This window comes from Alligator mississippiensis, chromosome 1, assembly GCF_030867095.1.
Source record: "Alligator mississippiensis isolate rAllMis1 chromosome 1, rAllMis1, whole genome shotgun sequence".
In the NCBI taxonomy this organism is placed as follows: Eukaryota; Metazoa; Chordata; order Crocodylia; family Alligatoridae; genus Alligator; species Alligator mississippiensis.
The window spans coordinates 75,493,090-75,505,691 of NC_081824.1; the positions used below are offsets into that span (position 1 = coordinate 75,493,090).

The following is a 12,602-nucleotide window of genomic DNA, read 5'->3' on the forward strand; positions in this document are numbered from 1 at the left end:
TAATAGCTGACCTGAGAGAAAAGCTCTAAGAAATGAAGGTTGTATGCCTAGACTAGGCAATAAAAGAAAAGAAGAAACAAAACATACCAAACTGCATGCCCCAGTCACCAAGGTAATTTATTCTGGTTACTTGATGTCCAAGAGCTTCTTTGAGGTTTGCTATGAAATTCCCTGGTAATCAATTAAAGTTACTATTAATCAAAGCAGCAAGTGGTTTCTCATTTCTCATTCCTTTTTATTTTCATTCAATCTGTATTGCCTCTATTAGAAATCCAACCAAATGAACTGCTCTACAGAATTTCTTGAGGAGATTAATCACAGTTAGACGGCAAATCCATTCAGGTATTAACATGCTGAGGTATAACATTCTTGTGCATCTGGACTGTGTTGTATAGTCTCAGCAAAGGCAACAAAAAACAGTACTTTGTATTTATAGATTCCTATTCATCCAAACCTTACAACATGCTTTCCAAGCCCCACTGCATCCTTGCAACACAAACCCCTCTTTTACAGACAGACACACACACATGAAAAGGGTAAATGACCATTCAAATTCTCAAAGACTGGCAAAAATGGAAATAATTGAGGGTCCTGTGCTGTAACCACCATGCAATTTATGAATACAGGACATATCACAGACACAAGGTCTGATGCAAACATATCCTTTGCTGGGACTTCATGCTTTAACATTACTGTTGCATGAGGAAGGGAGGGAAGAAGGATTCCCAACTTCATCTGGCTCCTGATCTTGGCTATTCATTGGAATCATGAGAAAAAAAAATTTTCTATGCCTGTAACTCCCTAAACTTCTTTGGTGGGGGCTCAAGCCTTTTAGCTCCTATGCAGGAGTACAAAAGGATACAGCACAGCTCTTTGTCCAGGGATCTTCATTTTGACACCCTCTTAATGCACACAACATTACATTCTTTCACTCTAGTTTATTCCATCACTACTGGATAAATGGTGATCTATAGCAGAAGTGTCAAACTCATCCTGGGTCAGACCCAGACTGCCAGCCTCATTGAAGACTGGATACAGCCTAGGACATGGGACAGCAGTGGTAGGACTGGTGCCAATGGCAGTGGGGATGGTGGGACAAGCAGCATCTGCAGCGGGGACAACAGCGGGGATGGCAGGACCAGTGGTGGCTGCAGTGGTAACTTCCCCGGCCATGCCCCCAACGTCTGGTAGCCTGCCAATAGACTGCAGGCCAGATGAGGCAGCTCCGTGGGCTGGATTCATCTTGCAAGCTGTTTGACACCCCAATCTTCAGGATTATTTATCAGAATGATGCTTCTCAGAGGAGAGGTGTGTGAATAGAAAAGAATGAGCTAAGAGACCCTGTATCCCTCAGCTAACAATTACATCCTTACAGAATGGTTTGCTACAATGTTACTGCAAAAGAAACTTAGCTCTCCTTGTCATTAACTGTCACTTTGTACTTTAAGATAAAGAAAGGCTAGAAAAAAACTGAAGTTAATATTTCTCCTAATGGCTTTTTGTGCCATTGTAGCCTTGCTCAAGAACCTCTAATGCACAACTACTCCATTGTATATAGCAGTCACCATGGTAGTTATGCTGACATATAGCTAGGACCTGATTTAAATCATAATTTTGCATTTTTCATGAAAATCATGAAATTAAGTGATTTTCAAAAAAATGCAGCTTGCAATGAAATGCTATGATATTTCATAGACATTAGGGCTGGAAGGGACCTTGGAAGATCATCGAGTCCAGCCCCCTGCCTGAAGGGCAGGAAGTCAGCTGGGGTCATAGGATCCCAGAAAGATAAGCATCCAGTTTACTCTTGAAGGTGCTCAATGTAGGTGCTTGAACCACCTCCGATGGCAGGCTATTCCAGACCTTGGGGGCTCAGACAGTAAAGAAATTCTTCCTTATGTCCAGCCTGAAATGGTCTTGCAGGAGTTTATAACCATTCGACCTCGTCATCCCTTGGGGTGCTCTGATGAACAAACGTTCCCCCAGATACTAATGGTCACCCCGATAAACTTATAGGTGGCCATCAGATCACCCCTGAGCCTGCGCTTTTGCAGGCGAAAGAGCCTCATAGATCTCAGCCTGTCGTTGTATGGCCGCTTGCTGGGGAGTTTCCCAGCAAACAGCCATATGATAGCATTTCACTGCAACACAATGGCTGCTGCAGGCTGGGGAAAGCATTCCCCAGCCAGCAGCAAAAGCCTAAGAGCCCAGGAGAGGGGAAAAGAGGTCGCAAAAGGGACGGGGGAGTAAAGAGCTTGGGGATGGGTAGGGGACGAGCTGTTTGTTCCTCCAAGCATGAAAACTGGGGCATGGGGGTTGGGGGTGCCTTGGCAGATGGCCCTGGCATCTGGTAGGGGAGAATCTGTTTGCTCCTCCAGGCAGGAGAACTAGGGTGCCAGGGGTTGTTGGTGAGGGACAAGAACACATGGGGAGAGAACCTGGCCCTAAACCTGGCCCCTCAGCCAATTAGGATGCATGGGTGGGGGTGAGGGGTGGGCAGTGCCAAGATCTGGGTGTGAAAATGGCAGCCCCCACCATGACTGGGTTATAATATTAGCAAGCTGGGCCTGTGATTTAAACCAGGCCCTACATACAGCATTTAAATGTGTAAGAATAAATGTGCTGTGAGTTAGCTTCTAAGCTGGACAAACTGAAAATTAGCCCTAAAAGCACCCTCAGACCACTCACAAAGGCAAGCTTCAATGTCCTAATAAGGCATCATTTTAAATGTCTAATTTGGGATTACTTCTTTTAATGCTCACATGAGTAAGAGTAAATTTTGCATTGGTTAATAAATCTACTACAACGTAAATTTTTGTTTATGACCTTTCTTCATTGTTTAATCAATAAAAATTCTTATTGATTACAAGTTTGGCTTGATGTGGGCACTCTACCAAAAGAAGGAAAAACTAAAACCCTTTTTTCACTGAACTCTACAGAAGATAAATCAGCCCTGAAGTTAAGTAGGTACTTACCTATTATTGTGGACCGCAAGTGTCCTACGTGAAACTTCTTGGCAATATTGGGTGAACTGCAACGAACAACCACAGTCAACATTCATTCAATATTCAAACCATAGGCCTGACAGATCACTGCCTCCCCTACTAAACATGCAAAGACTGGCTGTGTTCTTTTCCTGTGCTGAAAAATTTTAACCTCTCCTCCCTCTCTCCCCCCACAACAAACACAGTGACACCCACTCCCATAAAATTCCTACGTTGAGTTAAAATATGGGCTAGCATCTTGTATCTCAACAGTACCCCTAAGAGGAAGACATTCAGACAAGCTTCCCCATACTAACACCTGCTGCCTTGTAATTTGAGACAATGTTAAAAATAAAACCTAAATAAATAGGTAACAAGGGATTTTGCAGTGGTGTCTTCTCCCATAGAGACCACTGATCTGGTATCATTTGTCCTCACCTAAACCTCAATGCAAACAACTCATGGGGCCTACACAGCTGACAAGCCCTTCACTATAAATTTTCATGCCACCAGCAAACTTAAGTGTCAATAATCAAGTATTAACTGCTATGTATAATGTCTTATTAGAAGTCTGAAAACAACATGCTAACACACAATCAAAATGGTCTTGCTTGCTCCTTAGTTTGTAAATCAATTAGTTTGGGTTAAGCTAAGCTTGTGATATGGAAACTCAGACTATCCTTTGATCTACTAGTTCTCCTCCCTCTGCTGGTAGGGGGATTTACCTAGCTGAGAAGGTGGTGGGAAACCTGGCCCTGGAGCACAGCCAGGGTCTGCCAGGTGGGGGTGAGCAGCCCCTCACAGGCTTTTGCCTCACTTGCAGCTGGAGCAGGGGAGGGGTGTGTTGCCAGACCCTGGGCCAGGCTGGCAGAAAAAGGCAGGGGGGAAAGGGAGCTTTAAGTCACACCTTGTCATGCATCTACAGATGCATCACAAGCAGGACCAAGGAGGTGATCCTCCCCCTCTATGCGACATTGGTCAGGCCGCAGTTGGAGTACTGTGTCCAGTTCTGGGTGCAGCACTTCAGGAGGGATGTGGGAAGCATTGAGAGGGTCCAGAGGAGGGCCACTCGCATGGTCAGGCGGCAGCAGGGTAGGCCCTACAAGGAGAGGCTACAGGTCCTGAACCTGTTCAGCCTCCACAAGAAAAGCCTCAGAGGGGATCTGGAGGCCGTCTATAAACTTACCAGGGGGGACCAGAGGGGAACGGGAGAGTCTCTGTTCCCCCAAGCACTATCAGGACTAACTAGGAATAACGGCCACAAGTTGATTGACGGTAGGTTCAGACTAGACATCAGGAAGCACTACTTCATAGTCAGAGCGGCCAGGATCTGGACCCAACTTCCAAGAGAAGTGGTGCTTGCTCCTACCCTGGGGGTCTTCAAAAGGAGGCTGGATAATCACCTAGCCAGGATCATTTGACCCCAGCATTCTTTTCTGCCTGTGGCAGGGGGTCAGACTTGATGATCTGCTCAGGTCCCTTCCGACCCTACCAAATATGAATTGCCATGGTCCAGCAGCCTCCTGCATCTCATGTATCAGTGTCCTCACGCTTAAAAATGGTGGCAGGGGTGCTTTATCTAAAGCTTGAACGAGCTTTAGTTCAAGCACCTATGCCGGCATTTTTAAGCGCAGGATACACAAGACATGGTGGTGTTTTAATTAGAGTGGCTCTTGGAGCGCTGCTCTAATTAATTAGAGCGCTGCTCTAATTAGAGTGCTCTAATTAAAGCACTGCCTCCCCACCCCCAGAGCAGGTGTAAAAGTGCCTATAGTTTTTCTAGGGGTGTAGGTTGTTATTCCAGGAGTGAGTTATGTACCTGGATCTTTAAGCCTGCAGTTCAGAAGCTAACAGAGATCCAAATGTCTGATCTGCAAAAGTGACCAGGCACGTAAGTATTAAAGTGACCTAAGCTGGAGACTCACAAGGCTCAAGCAACTATGGCTGCAGAACCACACTTAAAAACACTGTAGCCCAGTTAAAAGTGGAAGGGGGACAGCTTCCATTTCTTGATAAAAGAATTAATACCACAAAAGGCTGGTGGACTACATTATTCACCCAATGGGATAATATTCTCACTAAAAGCTGGCTTGAGGCCTGACCTGTTACTACAACTACCAAATACACTCACCAGTCCCAGGAAAAAGCCACAAATATGATTTATGTTCTACTTTTGCTTAGTCCAATTAAGCGACACTGCTACTTGACACTACTGCATACAACACACCTCTTTTACTTAATTACAAGGCATTTTTTGATTTCTGTAAAAGGACTAATACTCACCTAAATTCAACCACTATCTTTCTTTTGGGCAGTGCAGAGAAGAGTTCACTTCTTATTCCATATTCTGAGTCATCATTAAGCACATGCTGCAACACTGTCTAAAAACAAGGAGGGAAATGGAAGAGAAACTTGTTTCATCAATAGAAAGAGAGCAGTAAAGAACATGGTTTTACTAATCACTGAAATTGATCTTGCAGCCTTCAGGATTAATTAGCAACTCTACGGTAGCAGGCACCCACACTCTGCTCAGTGATATTTTTAAGTTTTTCTCTCTCTGCTGTAATATAAGGACTTTTGAAATGTACTCTCACATCTAATTGTTTCAAAAGCTGAAAGTCCTAGGCATCAGCTGGTGAACCTGTTGATTTTGGTGAAAGTGAAAGACAGAAAAACCCTAGTTCATATTAAAATAATAATTTGGTCACTTAGGACACAATGGCAAAGTACATGACTTCAAAAAGTGTTGTGGCAGGGAAGCTGAGTCACTCCAGGGACACGGTTAGGTAGGGCAGTGAGATCAGGTATGGGGAGAAGGTTCCTCAATCCCACTCCTGCCAGCCTCACCTCAATCAGGTTCTTCCAACCAGGCTGGACACCTATGATTTTACAAAAAAGGAGTTTTGCAAAAAAACTGGTAAAACCTTATTTTAGTAGAAGCCAGCTTTGTTAGACTGTCAGATATAGAGTTCTGACCAGAGTATACACAGGAAGCAAGATACCCATCGAGGTATACCACTCAGCCTTCTTTAGCAATGAAGTGCTGAATTCTGCAACAAAAGGCTACCCTTACCCTAGACCCAAGCAAAGGGTCAGAATAAGGGGTGCACCAATAGAGATTTTTGAGGCCATTACCAATGTCTGATTTTTAAGGAGGCATATTAGCCAATACCAATCCGATTTCCAATACAGCGTGGAGAGCTGCCTCCCTCTGGTAAATCTGCTGTGGTGGAAGGGGAGGGGAGGGAAAGGCTGGGGGGGGGGGGGAAGGGCAGATCAACCCCCCCTGTGGTGAGGGAGGGGGCAGGGGCAGGTGCTGCCCAGCTGGGATGAGGTGGGGCACTCGTTGGGGGAGAAAGATGGCTCTCACCGCTGCTTGCAGCCTGGGAGGGCACGGTGGGGGGGGGGGGCGGGGCGTGTGCCCCCCAGGTGTGTGCGGGGTGGGTGGGGGCTGCAGCTGTGGGCTGGAGCCAGGGCTGCACTGGGCTCTTCTCGCTGAGGCTGTGCTTGGGAGCTACAGAGGGGCCACCCCAAATTTCACTGTAGATCCTTCCCAGCGCTGCCACCACTACCTGCCTGCCCGGTGCAGCCCTGGCTCTTCCTGGCATGTGGGGGGAGGCGGGGATTGAGCCGAGGTGCACACATCAGCAGGAGCCATCCCCCTCCATCCACACTCCCCAGACGAGCCGCTCGCGGCTGTCCTGCACCCCCCCCCGGCTAAGCAGTGCCTGCCCCAGCTCCACTCCCTCCCTCACTGCGGGGGCCTTGATCTTCCCCCCCATGCCCTTTTTCATCCCCCACCTCTCGCCCACACCAGACTTACCAGCCAGATGCTACTCTCCAAGCTGCTGGGCTGTGCTCCTGGCCACATGCATGCTGCGGCTGTGCGCATGCATGGGGCATTTATCGGCCACATTAGGCAAAAAAGCCAATTTCCGATACTGTCAACTTTCCCTATGTTGGTGACTATCCGATATGGGACCGATGTATCAGTGCACCTCTAAAAATTGCAAAATTTTGTCTCACTTTACCTGTTGAGAGTATGTGGACTGACTGAAATGCACTGAAAAAAATTCAAATATTGAGTTTTTTATTGAATTCAATCTATGAGACCGAGAATATTGTATGGACCCTATTATAAATACATATTGTATTAATTTAATAAAAAATATTTGTATATGTTTCCATCTGTCAGAGATTTCAATGTACTTCAGAATGTATCATATTGGGGCTGCAGCCATAGGGAAGAATTGCTGAAGAGTATATGGGCCCTGACCATATCAAATAGATTTCTGCAAATGAAAAAGACTTTTCAGGCAGAAGGTAGGGATTTGGTAATATTAGGTAAAGATTGCAAGTGTAAGGACACAAGCAGAATTGCTATTCTACAGAAATCTTTTATTATATTTTTATACTGGCGTGGAATACTGTAATATCAGAGTACAAACCATAAGAAAAATCAATAAACAAAAATACAATAGGCCTGCAGTCTCATTTTTCTCCTTACTGGCTAGAGGAGAAATGGTACCCTGATTTTCTCTATTCTACTCTTCTCTCCATCAGGGATTTTAATGATGTGTGATCAGGCCCTAATTCTACCTTTATGCTAGCAAAGTTCACCCTCAGGTTAGGCAGTTAGTTTTGCTGGAATAAAAATGCTAAGTAGAGAGAGAACTTCTGATTTGATAATTTGGCCATTAATAAAATCAGAACCTAGGACACTAAATGTTTTAAATAAGTACACTATTCTCAATGAATTTACATACTGTTGCGATGAATTATACATATTCAATTTGAAATGAAAGTAATTTTTATGGGGCTTTTAACTATTTTGATATTTGCAGGGAAAGAAGTATAGTAACTAGTCAAACAGAAATGTACAGAGGAATTAAGCTACAGAGTGTATATTTAATTTATTTTATAAACAAAAGATGACTGTAAGTCTAAATTATTAATAAAAGTCCTTACAAGAAAGAGCACCTTCTCGGGCTTTGCCAATATAGAAAATAATCATGATTTTTCCCAGAGAAGGGCAGTCAGTTTTTCCAATATAGCAATTTCATGTGTCAAAAACATGGATCAATCTCCAGTTAAAACTTTCAGAAAAACAATGAGATGCACCTAGCTCCATAAATTAGATGAGCAACCGGCTTTGCAAAGCTTCCCCCCGCCCAACTTTAAGCATCACAAAAAATGTTTGGGTCTAAAAATATCAGCCACCCACAGATGATGCACTTGCCTTTCAAAGGAAGTTGTGAACAAGGTCCTCAAAATTGGGGTATATGCGATGGGGCAAAGGTTGGCAATGTTTTCCAGTGGGGCTCCGAGACAAGCAGACACTAGAAACCATCTGGCTTGCCCCTTTTCCTTGCTGCCCAAATGTGGCGCTATGCAGAGAGAGCTCTCCCCTCTGGTGAAGCCTGGTACTTGATTGCCACCAAAGCTATGGGTCCATGGAATGGATCCAAAGGCTCCTCAGGCTGGATCTAGCCCATGGACCCTAGGTTTCCAACCCCTGCCTTGGGGCAAGCAGCCACCCTATCAGTAAATTACTGGTTTAACATTTAAGCAGTCTGTTCCAATTAGCCAAGAGACTTTGATAAGAGACCTTCCTATTTTGATGCAAACTAAATTATGATACAACATAAAAGATGATAAAGTTACTATTTTATTTTTTACAACAGACTCTCCAAAGCAAGGCTCTTTGACAGCTTGATTCAAGATTAAGTTTTTGTCTGAAGCATTTTGGAACCTGAACCTAACGCACAGACGAAGTCAGAACCATGAAGAGGTAGGGGAAAGAAGAGTTGGTACAGTCAAATAGTGTAAGAAAAATTGTTTCCTTAAATTTTTCAGACAGACCCTTGTGAACCTGATTCTAAATTCTTATGTAACAACAGAATGACCAGAATCCTTAGAGGGGAACACATGAAAAAACAATGAAAACTTTTTGAATATGAAGTTTAATTCTAACACAAAGTAGTTAGTTTTTATTTCTGTATTGACTTGTGTTGCCATTGCATTCATATGTGCAAAAATTAAGAGTACTTACCCTTGCTAATAATTCTCTGTTTATTTTGAAGTTCACTGTGCCTGGACCAGTGCTGATTTCACTCACTATTGTATCACAGTTTAGCTAAAAAACAAGCAAACAAACAAAACCCATAGAAACAAATGAATTGGAACACTGTCTTCATTAAATTACATGAATGTTTATACTGGCGTGAAATATTTCAGCGGGCCATTTAATCCATCCTCCTTGTAAGAAGTGAGAGATTAGTTTATTATTTCCAACCCATCCTTAATAAGTATCTAGCTGAGCCTTACATATGATACCTGTTTCTTTCTGTGATCTAGTCATTTTTTATAAATTTAACTGAAAACAGTGTTTGATCTCGACAACGGTAGAGAGATATGCATAACACAAAATCAATATTAGTTACCAGTGTCTTGGAAAAAAATAGAAGCCCAAAAATTGGATCCAAAATCTTTACTTATGTTCTTAAATAATTGACCTGATTTTTATAAACATCAGCTCTCTGTTCAACCTGAAGCATCTGTTCGGGTCCCTGGTTGCTGGATGTTTCACATTCAATTCAATTTATTATTATCATTACGGATTCTAGTTGAAAGCTGTGCTCCCGAAAATAACATAACAGACATAAAAACATAATATAAATTTAAACAAAAAGAACAGAAATGCAAATGTAATAATAAAATAGGGCCAACCATTATAAAAGCATTGTTCCTACCCCTAGAATTAATATAGTCAAGTACAAATATGGTGATAAATCAGGTCATGAATCTATAAAACTGTTGTGCATAGGTCCACACTTAACATAGTAAAAAACAAATATAGTGATAAAGTTTATGAGTCATATCAACAGTAAAGGATGTTTAGCTCAGATCACTTCAGGGTGCTTCATATTTAAAACTTTAAAGCTTATTAGAGGCACCATGTTTTGAAAAATATTGGTTAAAAAAATAAAGCTGTAGAACATTTCCATTTTTGTAATGGCAATCAATCATTTCTCTTATAGTAGGGGTGTCAAACATGACCTGTGGGCTGGATCCAGCCCACTGACCTAAGTAAGTCCCCACTGTGGATTTTGCCCCAGCTTTGCCCATAGTGGTGGGACTACTTATGGCAGCAGTCAGGACTCGGCAGCGAGTAGCACTGAGTGATTCCACTGGCAGAAGCCCTGCCACTATGGCCAGAGCTAGGAGAAAAGACCCAGCTTAGGGGGCTCTGGAGCTGCCTCTCTCCCAGCAAAAACCAGGGTGCTGGCTGCTGCAGCAGAAAGGTCCACAGCCAGAGCTGACATTTTGGCTACCGTGGCAGGGCTTGCCTGTGGAGCTTCTGGGGATGCCAGCACCTGGATGTCACCAGTGTGCTGGCTGCCACCATGGGAAGCCCCATTACCATGGCCAGAGCCCTGGTTCTGGTCTTGGTGAAGGGGCTTCTGCCTCTGCTGCTGATGGAGCTGCCTGTGCCCCAGCAAGAGCAGTTTCTGCTGACTGTGCTGCACATGCTGAAACCCTTCTGCAGCTGCACCCTCCCCCTGCTCTCCATGCCTTCCAACACCAGGGTGATCCTGGTCTGGGGAAGGTGAAGGGAGCAGAGCCTGCTTCACTCCTCCAAATCCCAGAGGGAGAAGAGCAGCGGGGAAAGACTCCCTGCACTTGTCTAGACTGGACACAGCTTTGACCCAGTACCACAGGAAGAGGGGGGCAAATGAAAAATGGCAAAGGACAGCACTGCTCCTTGTACTCAGCTCCTAAGCCAGGGGTGGGCAAAATGCAGCCTGGGGGCCGGATACGGCCCACCAGGCCATTCTATCCGGCCCACGGGGCCACTAAAAAATCTAGAAAATTAATATCAATCTGCCCTGGGCTGCCTGTCATGCGGCCCTCAATAGCTTGCCGAAACTCAGTAAGTGGCCCTCTGCCCAAAATAATTGCCCGCCCCTGTCCTAGGCCCTGGCAGCTGAGCAGAGGGAGCAGTGCTGCAAAGCTTCTACACTGGGAACTCCACTGCAAGAAGCAGATGGGAGCACCTGGCAGCTGCTCCTCTCCTCCCCTACTGGTCCCACTCAAATTCCCATTTGCTGGCCTGCTCACTGGTCTGGTATCTCTGACTGATGGAAATTTCTGATCTACTTTCTCTAGGCATTCCTTAACTTTATCGTGCCCCACCTCATCCTTATCTTTTCAAAGATAAACAATATTTATCCTTTCACTCTCTTTCCATGTGAAAATTTTGTCAGGCCTCTAATCATTCTCATTACTCTTCTTCAAGCTACCTCTAGTTCTGTAATAGCTTTTTTTAGGGCAGTGGGACTGGTATTCCATGCAGTATCCCAGATAACGTTACTTAACAGCTTTACTTTCATAGTGCCTAGGAGCAGGGCCCCTCTATGCTAGCTGCCATTCAAAGAACAAAGTGTTTGCACCAAAGAGCTTACAAACTAAGGATAAGAAAAAGAGACAAATGTATACAGACAGACACGGGAGCACAAGAAAAAATGTGCAGTGGGGCTCAGAATCCTAACCGTTGTCTATCTTTTTGCTGGCACCAAACTGGTAAGAGTTTTAAGGAAGGAGGTGAAGAGAGAAATGATGCAGCAACTCTACAGAGATTTATGGGGAGTTCCTTCCAAGCATGTGAAAAAGAACAAAGGTGATTTTCTGAAAAAATTATCAAATGGGTGAAGTTTGGGAACATGGGATAAGAGGAGGGTCAACTTGACATCTCAACATTTAATTAGAAATGACAGACTGAGCAGAGATATGCTGTGATGGTGCCTGAAATTGAAAAATAGCTTATATTAGTTGCAACAAAGAGGGAACCAGTGACGGGATGTAAAGAGAGAAGTGACTTGGTCAAAGTGGTAAACTAGGAAAATAATCTTTGCAGCAACATTCTGAATGGATATAAGCAAGGCAAGATGTCATCTGTCACAGCCAGGGAAAAGGATTTTTCAGTAATTAAAACAGACTGATGGAGTTTTAAAAATAATAATAATTCTTCCTATCCACCATTACATTACTTGGGCAGCATTAGCATTTCTTGATAGCACTGACACACTGAGCAGAGGCATCTGTTGAATTGTCCAAAATGACACCCATATCCATTTATTGAGTTTATATAGTTAGGGCCATGCGAACAATTTAAATATCCTCCCATACAAGCATTAATATACATTTACTGACATTGTGCTATTTACTGATGCTGGGTTTCATTAGCCATCATAGCGCCCATTCAGATAGTTCTAAAGTTTAAATAACCTAGGAGAAGTTCTTCACAGTTATCTCAAGTCCTGGCTAAACTGAAATAACTTTGTCATTTGCCATTTTGCTCTCGCTACTCACCCCTCTTTCCCGAACATTAATAACTTAAACAATAAAGGTCCTAATATACAACTGTAAAACACCACATTTAATCTTACATTTGGTTTATCTCCTAGTCAGCTGCTGATCTGTGATAATACTGTACTTTGCCTCACACCCCAGGATTACTTAACCTGTTTCACCCCATAATTACTCAGCTTCTTTAGCAGCTTCAAGTGCATGACATAAATTATTTTTGGAAACCGCAGTAAATTTTGTCAGGTGCCT

General features: G+C 43.7%; 1 protein-coding gene across 2 annotated transcripts in view; it reads right to left on the reverse strand.

Moving 5' to 3' along the window:
• Positions 1-12,602, reverse strand: part of RARS2 (arginyl-tRNA synthetase 2, mitochondrial) — a 64,989-nt gene that overhangs the window by 36,753 nt on the left and 15,634 nt on the right. For both annotated transcript variants that reach the window (XM_006264073.4, XM_059731874.1), the window contains exons 4-7: positions 9,037-9,120; positions 5,268-5,365; positions 2,976-3,031; positions 88-171 (exon numbers count right to left, since the gene is read on the reverse strand). In XM_006264073.4, coding sequence (XP_006264135.1) covers positions 88-171; positions 2,976-3,031; positions 5,268-5,365; positions 9,037-9,120 — 322 coding nt within the window. The remainder of the gene's footprint in view (positions 1-87; positions 172-2,975; positions 3,032-5,267; positions 5,366-9,036; positions 9,121-12,602) is intronic.